Source organism: Tenrec ecaudatus, chromosome 1, assembly GCF_050624435.1.
Source record: "Tenrec ecaudatus isolate mTenEca1 chromosome 1, mTenEca1.hap1, whole genome shotgun sequence".
Lineage (NCBI taxonomy): Eukaryota > Metazoa > Chordata > Mammalia > Afrosoricida > Tenrecidae > Tenrec > Tenrec ecaudatus.
This window is the reverse complement of record NC_134530.1, coordinates 24,244,629-24,260,347: the sequence shown is the minus strand read 5'-3', so window position 1 is coordinate 24,260,347 and position 15,719 is coordinate 24,244,629. Positions and strand designations below refer to the sequence as shown.

The 15,719-nt window shown below is 60.8% G+C and overlaps 2 protein-coding genes across 2 annotated transcripts; one reads left to right on the top strand and one right to left on the bottom strand.

The window, feature by feature from the left end:
* Positions 1-227: 227 nt before the first annotated feature.
* Positions 228-6,420, bottom strand: DDX49 (DEAD-box helicase 49). The gene is made up of 13 exons (XM_075549106.1): positions 6,268-6,420; positions 5,140-5,263; positions 4,290-4,375; positions 4,078-4,199; positions 3,721-3,908; positions 3,498-3,638; positions 2,326-2,401; positions 2,056-2,132; positions 1,852-1,949; positions 1,220-1,294; positions 992-1,080; positions 816-887; positions 228-737 (listed from the first exon to the last, which is right to left on the bottom strand). The coding sequence occupies exons 1-13, from the start codon at positions 6,380-6,382 to the stop codon at positions 555-557; spliced, it is 1,446 nt and encodes a 481-aa protein (XP_075405221.1). The 5' UTR covers positions 6,383-6,420; the 3' UTR covers positions 228-554.
* Positions 6,421-6,684: 264 nt separating this feature from the next.
* COPE (coat protein complex I subunit epsilon) lies at positions 6,685-13,982 on the top strand. The gene is made up of 10 exons (XM_075549119.1): positions 6,685-6,864; positions 9,580-9,642; positions 10,332-10,432; positions 10,657-10,809; positions 11,124-11,177; positions 11,592-11,673; positions 11,810-11,965; positions 13,139-13,207; positions 13,622-13,696; positions 13,790-13,982. The coding sequence occupies exons 1-10, from the start codon at positions 6,742-6,744 to the stop codon at positions 13,835-13,837; spliced, it is 924 nt and encodes a 307-aa protein (XP_075405234.1). The 5' UTR covers positions 6,685-6,741; the 3' UTR covers positions 13,838-13,982.
* The last annotated feature ends 1,737 nt before the right edge of the window (positions 13,983-15,719 follow it).

Here is a 15,719-nt window from a genome sequence, read left to right as displayed (position 1 = left end):
TCCAATGGGCACTGGCTGCTTCTCAGGGTGACATCACTGTCAGATCAGGACACCCAAGGGGTGGAGGAAAGGGGGGCGTCACTGGCTAGATCTGGCAGCAGGACAGTCTGTCTGCCGAGCTGGGGCAGGTAAACAGACAGAAAACAGTGATAGTGGGGACATTCTGGGATCTTGAGATGTGCAGGTGACCACTCTCTCCTCCCTGTGCTCAGACGCAGAGTCCAACCCAGGATGGCAAAAGGCACATTTATTGAGCACCTCCTCCATGTGACACATTACTCTGGAGGCTCACGGGCGCCCTCCCCATTGAAATGAGGTGACCTCCCCCATGACCCCCCAAGGAGATAGGGAGAATCCAAGACCAGAGGGGAGCCTGCTCCGATCTGAGAGCTGTGGCCTAGCCAGGGGCCGAAGGACAGAGGCATGGGCTGCCGGGCAGACTTGGGAGTAGCTGTGCCAGAGAAACAGGTCTGGCTGCCTCAATAAGCCCCTCAGAGCCTTGGCTCAAGGATAGAGTCCCAGTGGGCCCTGAGCGGGCAGGAGCCTCGGTGGCCTCAGGCCGGGCCCTGGGTATGCGGGGCAGTGTGTGGCCCTGGCTGGGCTCTGGGAGGGCGCCCCTTTGGCCCCCGGCCAGCCTTCTGCCGATGCAATGTCTGCTCCACCTTCTCCTTGAAGCGCCTGTTCTTCTGCTTGATCTTGGCCAGCTCAGCCTTACGCTTGGCCTCCAGGTCGGGGTCCTGCAAGTGGGGGCCAGAAATGGTGGTGAGTGGGGTACCTGCCCAGGAGCCCCGGCCCTGCCTTCCAGCCAGTCTCACCTTCCCCTCCAGGATCAGCTGTTTCCGCTTGTTGATTTCCTTTTTCTCATCAAAATTTGTCGCCTCCAATTTCTATGGGGGGGTGGGGGGGCAGGATGGTCACAGGGCCCACTTCCAGGAGGGCCCACTTCCAGGGAGCAGCTCCCCACCCCCACCCCAAGTCCACCCCAACTCACAATCTCACATTCCCGCCGCACCACGTTGACCTGCGTGAGGATCTGCAGCACCTCCGCCTCCTCCACCGAGAACTCGTCCAACTTCTTCTCTGGGGGGGGGGGGTGGGGAGGCAGTGGGAGTGAGCTCCCCAAGTGGTGAGGCCTCCGGGGGCCGTCAGGCGGAGGATGGGTGAGGAAGACCGGGGTCACAGAGGCCCAGCTACCGGCCCGCCGCCAACCGTAACTCACTGATCTGCTCCTCGATGGCGTGGACCAGATGGATGTCGTACTGGGTCACCAGTGTGATGGCCATGCCCTGCCGCCCTGTGGAGGCACCGCAGTCGGTCACCTGCTATGTGCCTGGACTGAAACGTGGGCAGCAGAGGGCCAGGGCCCAAGTCTAGAGTCAGGGGTCCCCGCCGGCTGGGCCTCTGGGTGGGGCTCTGCAGGCAGCCCAGTGACCACCCAATGTGCCTTCTTGGCCCCGGAGCCTCATCTGGACCCCCATGCTCAGAGTCTATACCCACTCAGTGGTGGTAGTCCCCTATCCCCCACCGTTGGTACTGACAGCTGAAGAGTGGTTTTATGGGGTTCAACTGCGTGACTCTTGAAATAGCCCCAGGGGCTCTGCCCTTCACCACCCCCAGACTCAGACCTGGTTGAGGCTTTGGGGTGAGGGGATCTCACCAGTGGACATCCTCCCCATGGGGCTGAATAGCAGACAGATGAACATGGGGTGGGGGACCTCAATGGCATTGTAGTGGCATTTGGGGACCTGTGTGGCAGTACCCTACGGGCTGGGGCACAGAAATCCACTCACAGCCATGATGGGTAATGGGTGGGGGTAAGGTGACGGGGGTAAGATGGGGCCGGGGTCTTACCTGCCCGGGCAGTGCGGCCCACTCGATGGATGTAGATCTTGGGCAACCCCGGGGTGTTGTGGTTGATGACCACCTGCACGGTGGGGATGTCCAGGCCCCTGCAGGGAAAGACAGGGCAGCTCAGTACTCAGTGGGGAGCTGGAGGCCAGGGCTTGGGCAGGGGGCTCCCTGGGGAGGGGCGGAGCCAGCCCACAGACCACTCACCGAGATGCCACGTCCGTTGCGATCAGGATCCGGTAGATACTGGACTTGAACTTGGCTAGAGCAGCAAAGCGTTCTTTCTGCAGAAGGGCAGGGAGAGCAAGTCAGGGAGCTCCTGAGTGACACGTGGGCAAATCTGGGTGAGGACCGAGCAGGGGCAGGATGGTCTGCCCACATGGGGATCACGAGAAGGCAGGCGCTAGGACCAAGGTGCAGCAGATGGCAGGAGACCCAGACTGGGAGGTGGAAGAGCGCCCCAGCCCGGCATCACACCTGTTTCATCATCGAGTGCAGCGCCACTGTGGGGAAGTTGAACTTGCGCAGCATCATGCACAGGATCTGGCAGGTCCTGGTGGAGAGGAAGGTTCCAGTCAGCCTTTCCTATCCATCCCCACAGACCTACCCACCGAGGAAGCATCTTTGCTGACCCTGCCCCCCAGATCTCAGATAGGTCGGAGCCATCCTGGGACCACTGCTGACTGGGATGTAAATTCTGCTGGGGTTATGGGTCAGGAAGGCAGGGCAGAGAGAGAATCTTCTATGGGAATGCCCTACAGGTTGCTGGATCTCGCCATGCCTGACAGCTGATTTATACCCAGACTTCTCAGTTCTGAGGAACTGATACTTCCACCTTGGAAGCAGCATCTTAAGAGGGCTACAGCCACGTGGAGAGTTACCCAGTATGACACGGCTCATCTGACCTCTGCCCTCCTGTTTGGCTCAGAAATAACCTTAAGATTCCTGACAATTTCCCCTACCCCCAGGTCAGCACCTAATTAAAGGTGTGATAGGAGGGTGCTCCTCCTATGACATGAGGACAGTATACCCCTGAGTGTGGGGCCAACGTCCACAAGGTCTCGGTCACACTGGAGACAGGCCTTGGGGGCTGAGCAAGGCAGCAGTAGTGGCCCAAGTGGTCCCCAACCGGCTGCAGGGTTTCCCAGATGGCTGATGGCCACAGGAGCCAGGGCAACAAACCAAAACGGAACAGCTGCTGCCAAGTCCACGTGACTTGGGCAAGGCCCGGAGTCAGACTGGAGCCAGGGCCCGCTGGGTTTCCAGTGTCTGACTTTTTAGAAGGAGCCTCAGTGGCAAAGGGATTTCAGGCAGGGCTGCTCACTGCGGGCTCAGCTGTTGGAGGCCCCCAGTGGCTCCTTGGGACAAAGACCAGGCTTTAGTCTCAGAGACCCATCAGGGCGGTGCTGCCTTGTCCTATCAAGACGCTTTGAGTCAGTGTCGACTCGCTGGGTTTTTGGATCTTTCAGAAGCAGATCAATAGGCTTTCAAGTCACCTTCAAGTGACCTCAGAACTCCCACCTCTTGGTCAGCAGCTGGGTGGATTCCTCGGGCAGTGACCTCAGCGAAGCCCCCAGAGCCTGCAGGGGCAGGCAATTGCTCCGGTGGGGCAAGCCACAGGGGTCATCCTGGAGGTCATGCACACTCACTTGCAGGTATTGGTGAAGATGATGATGGACCAATCCTCATGCTCATCCTGGAAGCCCTGGATCAGGTGCACCAGATAGGCATCCTTCACCTTCTCGGGGACCAGCAGGTAGCGCTGGTCCAGCTGTTCCACTGTGCGAACCCTGGGGATATGGGGGCACCAGCATTGGTCTCATGTCCTTTGAGGGGAACGGCCACGCCCCCACCCCACCAGCTGGCACTCACGGAGCCTGAGCCTCCCAAAAGAACGGCTGGTTGGTGGCCAGGCCCTGCAACTCGCGTAGCGTGTCAGTCAGTGTGGCGCTGAACAGCAGGGTCTGCCTGCGCGCCGGCACCGCCCCCAGGATGGCCTCCAGGTCTGCAGTGAAGTCCGTGCATCCTTGTTCCAGCAGCCGGTCTGCCTCATCCAGTACCTACGCAGAGGCTGGTGAGGCCTGGCCAGGCCTACCTGCCGCACTCACACTCATCTTCCCAGCCTCCCTTCCTGCCTGAGGTGCTGCCTCCCTAGCCCCCGCCTGGAGCTGCCCCATGTTCTACAGGGTCTTAGCTGCCCCCAGGTCCCAGGGGGTGGGGCTGACTCACCAGGAAGCGGATCTTCTTGATGCTGAAGGTGTTGGAACTGCGGAGGTGGTCGGCCAGGCGTCCTGGCGTGGCGATGACCACGTGTGGCTTCCGAGAGAGCTCCAGCGCCTGAGCCACCATGTCTGGTGGGGGGGGGGGGCGTTAGGTGTGAATCCGGGTGGAGGAGGAACTGCAGGGGCCTACACCCCAGAGTCTCCCCGGCCTCGTCATACCCATGCCGCCGACGATGATGCAGTCTTTCAAGCCCAGAGGCTTTCCCAGGACCCGGAACTGCTCGGCAATCTGGTAGGCCAGTTCCCTGTGGTTGGGAGAGGGTGGGCCACTTCAGGAGGGGTCTTATCTGCTACCACAGGGGCCCCCCCAGAGCCCCTGGTCTCCCACCTAGGTCTCCCTGTGACCTGAGCTGAATGTATGGAGTCCCTCCACATCCTATGGACCCTCCTGCCAGTCACAGCCATGTCCTTTTCTCAGCAATGGCCTTGCCACCTGGTCACCCAAACCAGAGATCTGAACAGGGCTGGTCAGTCCCCAGGCTCCCTCCTCTCTGTCTCCACAGCCCAGCAAGCCCATCCTGGGCCCCACTCTACCCAGGTTCCCATCCTTCCTTCTGCCCACATGCTGTCGGAACCAACTCTGTTCCTTCCTGCTTTCATGGCTGGCAGCTCCCTGCTCCAGGATGCCGCTCCCCATACTTGTCCTTTGGTCCGCTCTTGTCATCTATCAAGACACCCTTCTCTGAAGCCTTCCTTGTCTTCTCTCTCCAGTTAAACTTAAGACACCCCATGAGGTCAGGCCTATCACGGGACTTACCTCTCAGTTCACTGATGGTTATACTTGTCTGCCAAGGCCTTGGGCTCTCCCGGGGCTCTGAGACTGGGTCCAGCCCCGCCCGGCCGGCGCTCGCCCTGACCTAGGCCTCCACTGAGCACTCCCCACACACACCTGGTCAGTCCTTCTGCAGCATTCTGAACAGGCAGCCGTGGCGTCTGTCCCCATGTCACACATGGTACAGGTACAGTCCCAAAAAAGCATGCTGGTTAACTGAGACTCAGGGGGTCCTACCTGGTGGGTGTCAGGACCAGGCAAAAGATGCCGTAGGGGTCCTCAGACAGCTTCTGCAGGATGGGCAGGACGAATGCTGCTGTCTTGCCACTGCCGGTTTTGGCACAGCCCAGGCAGTCCCGACCTAGCGGAAGACAGACCAGCATCCACACCTCCAGGGGCTGACAAATGGACCCATCAGGTACAAATAGCTCGCACTGAATGGAAGTCCCTGGGTGACGCCGAAGATGAACATGTTCACCTGCTAACCAAAGGCACCCTGAGGCACCCCAGAAGACACCTGGCGATCTACATCTGAAAAAGCATCCACTGACCATCCCTGGAGCCCTGCTCTACTCTGATGCCCACGAGTCAGCCAATGCCACCGCCTGAACCTTAATGAGCAGCTCCTGGCCTGCGCATTTGCATAAAGGCCACACTGGTGAGAACATGGCAAGTGAGGGGCTGTTGTGTCCTCACTTAACAGAGTGAGACACCGAGTCTTGAGGCTTTCCCCAAGACGGGAGTGGAAGCCACATCCAGTGGAGACCACCACACTGCTAACCAACACCTGCGGACTCCCTTTCCCAACCCACATCCTGAATTTATTATCCTTTCTTTCTCCCCCGCCCCCTTTAATCCCTCAATTTGTCAGAGCAGGCCTTGGATCTATTTGGTCTCCACGATGTCCCCCAGATCAAACACCGGTCAGTAAGTACCCTTTAGCTGGTTACCAAATAAAAGCCAGCTCTGGAGGCGGGCGGGTGCTGACACCTCTTGACATTTCTAACGGCAAAATGGGGTTGAGTCAGAAAAGCGGCGAGAGGAGCAGACACAGGGTCACTGAGCACTGGATTTCTTACTAATTTTGACAGCTTTAAACTCCTCGTTTATAAAATGGAAAGCGAGAGTCATACCAGGTGATTTTCCACGATACCATCGTTTCTCCATGCATCGCCCCTCCCTTAAGTCATGTGTCTGCCAACTCACAGCTACTCAGCCACACAGCCAGCATCGCCCTGTCGGCCTCGGGACCTGCGCTCCCCTGGGGAGTCCAGGGCTGCCCGTCACCTCGCGGGAGCGGCACGGGCTAAGGCTGCGAGAAGGGGAAGCGGGACCGCCTCCTGGGAAAGCGGCCGGCACACTCACCCTCCAAGATGGCAGGAATGCAGCCGAGCTGGACGGGCGTAGGCTGCTTCAAACCCAGCTGCCGACATTGTTCCACGAGCCACGAAGACAGCCCGAGCTCCGCAAAACCAGCCATCGTCGCCGGCAGCCACAGGGCGTGTGGGAGCCGTGCTTCCGGCGCGGGCCGATGACGTTTCGGAACCTTTCCGTTCATTGGTCCTGCCTCCTGTGTGGTCCCACCTTCCCCGCGGCGTGAAGACGGCGCTATTTGGGCCTCCCTTTAATCCTATTGGCTAGCAGACTGGATTAAACTACGACTCCCAGGATGCACTGCGAGACACGCCCCCTTTCTGCCCCGCCCCTTGTCCCCGTAAGGGAGCTTTCCTTTCGGCCTTCTTCCGGTCACTCGGCAAGAATAAACTCCATTTCCCGGCGTGCCCCTGCTTCTGGCCTACGTGTCCCTCCGGAAAGAGCTGCCGGTGGGACGACAGCAACATGGCGCCTCCAGCCCCCGGCCCGGCCACTGGCTCCGGGGACGTGGACGAGCTGTTCGACGTGAAGAACGCCTTCTACATCGGCAGCTACCAGCAGTGCATCAACGAGGCTCAGCGAGTGAAGGTGCGGCCGCGCCGGCGCGGGGGGACCTTTGGAATGGAGGCGGCGGCCGCTTCCGGGTAGCGGCGCTCAATTTCTGAATGCCCCTTCTCTCGGCGAGTTCCCGCCAGACTCTTTAGCGCTGAATTAACAGATCTTATTTTTACACGAAAAGCTGAAACCGTGTCCCTGGAGCTCTTAGATCCGCACCCCCGAATGCATTCGCGTGAGAGATGCGTGTTCTACTTTAATAGTAATGGCCATAAGACGTCTGGTTTGTTCCGCACACTCGGCGAGGGCCTGGAGTTTTAACTGTATTTTGCAGATGCGCGCTCCGTCCTGAGTCGCTTCCCCCAATTATGTCTTGCCTACTAGCTTCGCCGTTCCTGCTAAAGCTCACGCGTTCCTTCGTTCATTCATTAAAGCAGTCATTGAAGGTCGGAAAGGGCCAGGGAATGTGTTCTTGTGGACTCGGAACGAAACTCCCAGCTCTCCTGGAGACCTCAGCCCAGCAGAAGAGACAGTTGGCAGATAAAGCGCCTCAGGAAGGGATGGGATGACGGATGAGCTTGGCTGTTTCTTATTGTTCGCTGCTGGGCGGTCGGCTCTGAATCTTGTAGCACAAGACAGCCCTGGGCTGCCTTCTCTGTCGGTGTTCAAATCCGTTGTTCCCTGCTGGTGTTTGGAATCCTGGGAACTAGGCATCCAGGACCGTGACAGCACCCAAGCCACCCAGACGGATACATTGCTTGGCCGTTCCAGTGTTAGGGTGTCTGGAGTGCAGGGTGGCAGGACTCAGCCAGCCAGCGAGGCAGGTGGCGAGAGGTGGGTCGCAGGGCCTTTTGGGCACGAGTGTGGACTTTGCTGTCGTTTCGAGGTTGAGCCTTTAAAGCAGAATGAACACGGCAGCGGCCTTGCCCTCCTCCACAGCATCTTGTCCAAAGCCCATAAACAAGAAGGCTTCCCGTGCGTAATGACAGCGTGTTCTGGGTGCCACCTGTGGTCCTGCGCCCTTCAGGAGAGGTCTTGCCCGCCCTGCCCTTTCTGACTGCGCCTTCCCAACCTAGCTTGACCCTGGAGAAAGTTCCAATCTTAGAAAGATCCGGGCAGCATTTGGGAACCCAGAGGGTGGGAAGTAGAAAGGTGCTGGGACTGGGGTGGGGTGAGCATGGGGGGCCGGGCTGCCGGTAGGGTGAGACAGGGGACGGTGAGAGTGTACAGGGTGTGCCACACAGGGGCCCAGAGCCTCCAGGTAGTGGTGTTGGGTGATGGGTGTCAACTGCCTCCTCTGTACATGAGTCTCACTAAGCTTCCACTTGCTGCATTATGCGATGACTCTGTGGAATGGGCTGTTTCCACAGCTGGGCATGCTGGGAAGCGTAGTGGGGCGTGGTCCTGTCCTCGTCAAGCCCTTCAGCTCCATGGTGGACGGTGGTCAGTGGGCTCTCCCGTGTCCCAACAGAGGACCCCATCAACAGTGCAGAGCAGGCTGTACCCAGAAGAGGGCGCCTAAAAGCACCTAAGCACTCGTTCAGAATGAGCCTGTTCCTGCTTCTGCAGGACCGGCCTCTCCCAAGTGCACACCAGCAGGCTCTGCCCTTCCTGACACACCTGTCCATCCATGGAGCCACAGTTGGGGGCGTTGATGCTGTGATCCACCCCTCTGTCTTCTTGGCATCTACCTCCAGTCTGGTCTTGACACGGAGAGCCCTAGACAGCCGTCCCCCACCCCCGAGGGCTATGTGCCATGTCACAGTTGCCGCCCCAGACCTGGCCTTCGGAGCCTAACATGGAGAAAGCTGCGGCTGGAACCAGTGACAAAGAGACGGCCGCGTGGTGGTCTGGGGTCTGGGTCGGAGCAGTCCTGGTTCAGTCCAGACAGGAGACCCTCTCTTCCCTGTGCACTGTCCTGTGGAGTCCATAGCTTCAGGGTGACAGCCTGGTGACCGTGGGGTATCCAGGCCCCTGCCCTGCATACAGCTGGGGTCCCAACTCTTCTGGCCCCACAGAGCTGTCTTCCACGGCATGGGCCCTTGCGATCACCACTCCCCAGCCCTGAGCTCTGGGCCGCGGCTGCACTGAGCTGTGTGGTCCCCAATTTGGCTAAGGAGGCCAAGCCGAACTGGCCTCTGCAGGACAGGGTGGCTCACAGACTTGGGGACATCTCAGCAGGCCGGTCTCCCTCTTGTTAGCATGACACTTCAAAAGGGACACTTGACAGATTCACCAGACAAGTTGGTTCCACCCACATCGGGTGCTCGTTAGAAAAAGGTTCCTCTTCTCCCCCCTACCCGGCCCCAGCCCACGAGAAGCCCCCACTTCCTCCACCCCTGTCCTCCACGAGCAATTTCTAGCTGCATCTTCCGCTTCTGCAGACCCTGGCGCACTGAGTCTTGTCTTTGGTGACTGCCTCAGGGTGGGCCGTGGGATCCCGTAGCTCCCATCTGCATCAACACACTTGAAACTCCGACCCATCTGCCTGAGCGGGGCTCTGCTCAGGGATGCAGACTCAGTGCGGGATGCAGGCTCAGCATTAGAGGAACCGTGTAGGGCTGCAGCCTGACTTTGGTGCTGCGAGCATGGAGCCCCTTGAGTCCTGTTCTCCACCTGTTGGGGTGGGGGCAGCCTTTTCCTGGGTCATGAGATTGGGTGGTGCGAGGTCATCCTACAGAGAGCTGGCACCAGGGCCCTGGTGGCTGGCATGAGGACAGTTTGCCTAACCTAGGTCTGTCCTCACAGCCATCCAGTCCGGAGAGGGATGTGGAGCGAGATGTCTTCCTGTACCGGGCATACCTTGCGCAGGTGAGCTTTTTGTCACTGGTGCCCAGTCAGGACTCCCAGAGCCTGTGCCTGGTGTCCTTGTGACCCATGTCTGCCAGCCCCCTTCCCTATCTCACTCACACCTTGGGGGTGCATGCCACACCATGCCACCTCACAGGGACTCGTGATTGGACCAGATGAGCCCTAACATGGTGGTGGCCCCCGTGGCTCTGTCGGGACCCACACTCTGACCTGGGGTGACCCCCTCAGACTGGGGGCCAGCCCCAGACTGATGACCTCCCCACCTTGAGGGTCCTGCCCTGGGCTGGGTATGTGGATCCCCCCCCTTTTAATTCCTCCGGCTTCTTAGGGACAGTGCCTGGGTGTTGGTCTGGGGGGTGGGTACACGTGTCTGTACACGTACTTCTAGGAAACCGTCTGTGTCTGTGGCCATAAAAACCTCAAGCCACTTAGAACGTAGCCTGTGGGAAATGGGCTTCCGGCTCCTGCCTCCCCCCCCCCCCTCAGAATGACAGGAACACCAGTCTGGGTGTCAGCAGAACCTTTTAAAGCATATTCACCTCATCCCTAGGGGACCGGGCCCTGCCACCCACGACAGGGGAGCCAAGACAGTGAGAGGGTCTTAGAGGAGGCATAGCCCTCCGCTGGGGACAGAGGACGTTCCCCTTGGGCTCCGTGGGGCGTGCGTGCTGAGTGCGTGTCCCCTGCAGAGGAAGTACGGCGTGGTGCTGGATGAGATCAAGCCCACATCAGCCCCGGAGCTGCAGGCTGTGCGCATGCTTGCGGAGTACCTCTCCAGCGAGGATCAGAGGTGAGACGCGTGGGCGGGGAAGGGAGGAAACCAGAGGGCTGGGCCCCCCATGCCCTCTCCGGCCTGGCTCCCAGGAGCAGGGCACCCACCCCCGACTGCTCAGCTTCACCTCCTGCCACCAGGGGCTTGGAATCTGAGAGGCTCTTGCCTGCATGGGGTTCCCGCTTGGGTCAGCCCTAGGACCCCTCGCCGCCCCCACCCCCGGGCTGAGCACTGCCTTGCAGGGACGTGGTAGTGGCACACCTGGACCGGGAGATGAGCCGCAACGTGGATGTGGCCAACACGACGTTCCTGCTGATGGCCGCCTCCGTGTACCTGCACGACGGGAACCCGGACGCCGCACTGCGGACGCTGCACCAGGGCGACAGCCTCGAGTGGTGCGCTCCCGTGGCCCCAAACCCCGTGGTAGTGCGCAGGGTGGGGCACCAGACGGGGCGATCCCTCCCTCTGGGCCCATGACGTGTTTTGTCCAGGGCCCCTTCCCCACAAGACAAGATGGCCTTAGCCCAGGACCCAGGACTGCGGGGCCTTGTGTCACACTGCTCCACAGTGTGGCCTCGGCCTGCCTTGCGGACCGAGGGCAAGGCCTCCGTCTGATGTAGCTGGTCCCCAGTCCCCAATGCTGCTGGACAGGGGGTGGAGCTTGTGATAGTGGGGTGAGGGCTGCTGACTGACTGCTGTGCACCCCCAGCTCGGCCATGGTGGTGCAGATCCTGTTGAAACTGGACCGCCTGGACCTCGCCCGGTAAGCCTTCCTGTCCCCATGGACGGTGGAGTGGGGTTTGGGGTCCTAGGCAGTGGCCAGGCCCAGAGCCCCCGTGGGCCCATTTCCTCTGGGTCAAGGTGAGGCCTCCCTGTCTGGCCTTCCTCTGGGCCTTGGCCTGAGACAAAGCTGGTATATGGTCCATGCCTCAGTTTCCCCCTGCCGGGCGGAGCTACAACCAGCCTCCAGACAGTACTGGCTGAGGGCTGTTTTCTAGATGAGACCCAAGGCCTGCTTCTGGGGCCATGGATGTGACCTGGGCCGGCAAGTGGGGTCTGTGCGTGGCAGCAGGCCCTGGCGGGTGTGGTGGAGCCTGGGGAGGTGTCCCAGTCAGGACAGGGTAGGCACGGTGGGGCACAGGACTAGAAAGAGGCCCTTGTCAAACCCGCTTCCCAGGAAGGAACTGAAGAAGATGCAGGACCAGGACGAGGATGCCACCCTCACCCAGCTGGCCACCGCCTGGGTCAACCTGGCCGTGGTGAGGCCCGGCATGGTCTGCCTCTCTGGGGGCCCCTCGGCATGGCTTTCTGAGGGGGCGGGTGAGAGCAGAGCTCCCCCCCCCACTCACATACTGTGCACGGGACAGGGACTGATGGGTGTCCCTGTGCCCGCAGGGTGGCGACAAGCTGCAGGACGCCTACTATGCCTTCCAGGAGCTGGCTGACAAATGCTCGTCCACCCTGCTGCTGCTGAACGGCCAGGCCGCCTGCCACATGGCCCAGGGCCGCTGGGGGGACGCCGAGGGGGCGCTGCAGGAGGCGCTGGACAAGGTGCCTGGTGCTGACTGTTAGCCATGGGGGCAGGCGTGCGGTGGCTGGGGCCTGACCACTGGGTGCAGGCACCTGTGCCTCAGTGGGGTTCTGCACTGGGCAGCCGGCTGCCTATGCGGAGGGCTCGCAGGGCTCTGTGGGGGCCCTGAGCTGCCTACAAAGCAGAGCCCCAGTTGCTTGGGCCTTGGAGACTTGAGCCCAGTGGGAAGATGCCTGGCCCTGACACCCCTTGTTCTGGCTGCACACTGGCCCCCTCCTTACTGCCCTGTAGCTGCTATAGAAAGGGCCTGCCTGTCAGGGGACCTGCAGCTGTCCCTTGTGGAGAGGGGAGTGAGGCAGGCCACCCCTCCTGTGACGAGCTGACACCATTCTCACCCTTTCGAGACACCCAGCTCACTCTGGGTCATGGGGCCGGGCCTTTACTCCCGCCACCTCCACACAGGCTGTGTCGTCTCCGGGAGGGCTTTGTCAAGTGGGACCTGCAGCTGTCCCAGGGTGGGTGCTGCAGCGACCTCATCCCCTGGGGCGTCCGTACCCCCTCTGGGGGTCCTGTGTCTCCACAGGCTCTGAGGCGGAGTCTGTGTCCACTTACACTTCTGTGACAGCTCCAGGTGACCTTGGGAAAACTTGCCAGTGACGTGCTCCTGGCGCTGCCTCACTGTCTCCTGGGTCACAGCCATGTCCGCACCCCTGTCATGGCTCTTCGGGAGCCTGCCCTGTCAAGGAGACACTCTATAGCTGCCCCGTGCGGCCTGTGCGCTGCCCTAGGCCCTACCCTTCTGGGGCCCCGTGGGTGCGGTCAGCCTGCAGCTGTTAGGTCATGTTTTGGCAGCTTCCTGCTGAGGCCCCTTGGGACTAGGTGGGGCGGGGTCTCGGTGCTGGGGCAGGGGACCAGAGACCAGTCTGGCTGACGAGTCCGCCCCTACCTCCTGGCTGCCAGACCCGTTTCCCGAATGACCTTTGAAGCAGGAGCCCTGGAGCTGTGCCCCCCGCCCTATCTGTGGACAGGAGGCCGGCTCAGTCGGGGCAGGACCAGCCAGAGGCTGGGGTCTACAGAGGGCTGTACTCTGGCTCTGGTCCCTGGCCCATCCACCACTGAGACTTCCATCCATACCCACCGTGGGTGGCGTGACATCGGCCCCCCCCTGACCCCTGCCCACCCTTGATCTGCAGGACAGCGGTCACCCAGAGACGCTGATCAACCTCATCGTTCTGTCCCAGCACCTGGGCAAGCCCCCTGAGGTACAGGGTCTCCCACACCCCCCCAAGACCCCCCGGGGCTGGGCACAGGATGGTGGACGGGTGGGAGCAGAAGCCGCCCCTCTCCTGTCTTCCCTCGTTTCCCAGCAGCCTCAGGGAGGCCTGGTCAGTGGAGGAATTATGATTGTCCTGTTCTGGGGGTCTGGGGTAGACAGCTGGACAAAGCTGGACAGTGGAGGGAAGCCAGAAGCCACGCTCTAATCCTGAGTCCCTTTCCTACCGTGTCCCCCTACCCAAAGCCCAGGCCTGGCTGATGCACTCATCCACCCCTCTGCTTGGTCCCTGCCCTGGGGGCACAGTGGGGGCCTGCCCATTCTGGGGTAGAGTGAGGAGCCCCCAGGACAAGGGGGGTAAGGTGATGGAGCTGTCAACCTGGCCTTCCCTCTGCCTTTGCAGGTGACAAACCGCTACCTGTCCCAGCTGAAGGACTCGCACAGATCCCATCCTTTCATCAGGGAGTACCAGGCCAAGGTGAGTGCTCAGCCCAAAGCCCGTCCCCTCCCGTCCCCAGGCCTGGCTGGCCCAGGTACTTCCTTAGCCCTCTCTCTGCATCTGCCTTTGAAGGAGAACGACTTTGACCGGCTAGTCCTGCAGTATGCCCCCAGTGCCTGAGGCTGGCCTGATGCCCCACCTGATGCCCCGAAGGCTGCGTCTGCACCAAGGGACTGAGGGGACCATTTGCCCTCCCCCATCTCCCTCTTCTGGAATGCCTGGTCCCAGCACCCGATCTCTCAATAAACTGAGCTTCCCCATTGGACCTTCTGGCCATTTTGATGGGGGTGTGTCTGAGGCAGAGCTCGGAAGGGGGTCCAGTGCTGCGCTATGGGAAGGGAGGTGGTGAGGGCAGTGCCAGCACCCCAACCCACCCACCCACCTTGCAAATGACCCCTGCTCCCAGTCATCACAAACCTCACTGCAGCTAATAGGGCAGAGAAACCGAGGCATGGAGCATTTGCACCTAGGGCCCGGGGCTCAAGCCCAGAGGATCCTTCAGCGGTCTAGGAGAGGCCGGGAACACTGGTTCGACAGCCCAGACCCCTGGCTGACACATGCCCTCTCGAAACCCCAGGTCTTCTGAATCAAATGCCTATACCCCCAGCCCCTCGTTGGGAGTTAGCACAATGGGGTTGGGGCAAATGGGGGCTTGGGAACTGGACAGCCCCCTGTGTCCAGAGGTGGGGGGCGGTATGATAGGGTTCACTCTTGAACAAGGTCTGCACCCACACAAACAGCCAGACTCAGGAGGGGGCATGAGAGTGCCCCAGGCACTAGACATACAGCTTGTGCAAAGGCCCTGGGGCTGTTTGCGCTCAGGTAGATGGGTGGGTTTTCACTGCTGGTGGGCTGCTGAATGGAGCAGGCCTGGTTATCCACCCAGAGAGGACATCAGGTGCATGGTTTCTCTGCCATCCTGCCCCCCCCCCCCGCCCCAATTCCCAGGCCAGAGCGGTATACTAGCCACCACCCGTCCACCTGGCTGCCTGTCGGTACCTTCCTGAGATGGCACCAAGAGTGCTTGAGTCCCCCCAGATGTGTGGCCCCCAGTTCGGGACAGGAAGGGGACACCATGCTGGGCCCTGGTGCCAACACCAGGGATACTTTGCATGTCTCTGCACCACTTGCCCACTGGGGAAACTGGAGGCCGGCAGGTGGGATACCCTCTCTCATTACCTGATGGGCACCATGGTGACCAGATTGTGTGGGGGAGGCCCCACAGGCCTGGGCAGAAGCATGGAGCGTGTCCAGGTGCTTGGGGACCGCAGGGCACTCCGCTCTCCCATCGGAGTGGCTAAAGCAGGAGTTCTCTTGGTGGCCACCAGCCACGCCTGTGCCCCTGTCCCAGGTGGCCCTGCCCTCACTAAGTGCTTGCTCCAGAAGGAGTCTTTGGTGGCCTTTTGGATGTGGACCAGGGGGGACAGTCCTTCCCTGACCCGAGCGCTGCTCTGTGGGAGAGTTCCCTGTTTGAGCCGGGCTCTGCTTACTTGCTCCCTAAAGTTCCCTGAGATGGAGTTCTAGTTGCTGAATGGGCCTCCAGGCAGGTGCCCCCCATAAATTTGCTTCCCCAACAAAAGGGGGGTACTGGGACTTTAGACTCAGCCTTGGTCTTGACTCAGAGCTGCAGCTTGGTCCCTGGTGGTCAGCTGTGCTCCTTGACCCCAGGAAGATGGGTCCCCAGTGGGGCTGGGAGTTCAGCGTGGAGGCGTGAGCGTGTCTTTCTGAAAACTCACCGCCATCTAACCCAGCGACCATACAGAACAGGGTAGAACTGCCCCTGCTGTCCCTGCTGCCCCTGCGGGTTTGCGAGCCGCCATCGTTAAACCAATGCGGAACCACCACCAATGCTGGGTGGACCGCACCTAGGTCCACCGGGGCGGGGGTCATGGAGGTTCCGGGGGCGTCGGGTCGGAGAGGTGGCTTGGAAGGCACTGCCTACACGGGACCTGGACGCCGCGGAGGCGCTGAAGGGCGAGAAGCCTGGTGGACACCAGTGCAA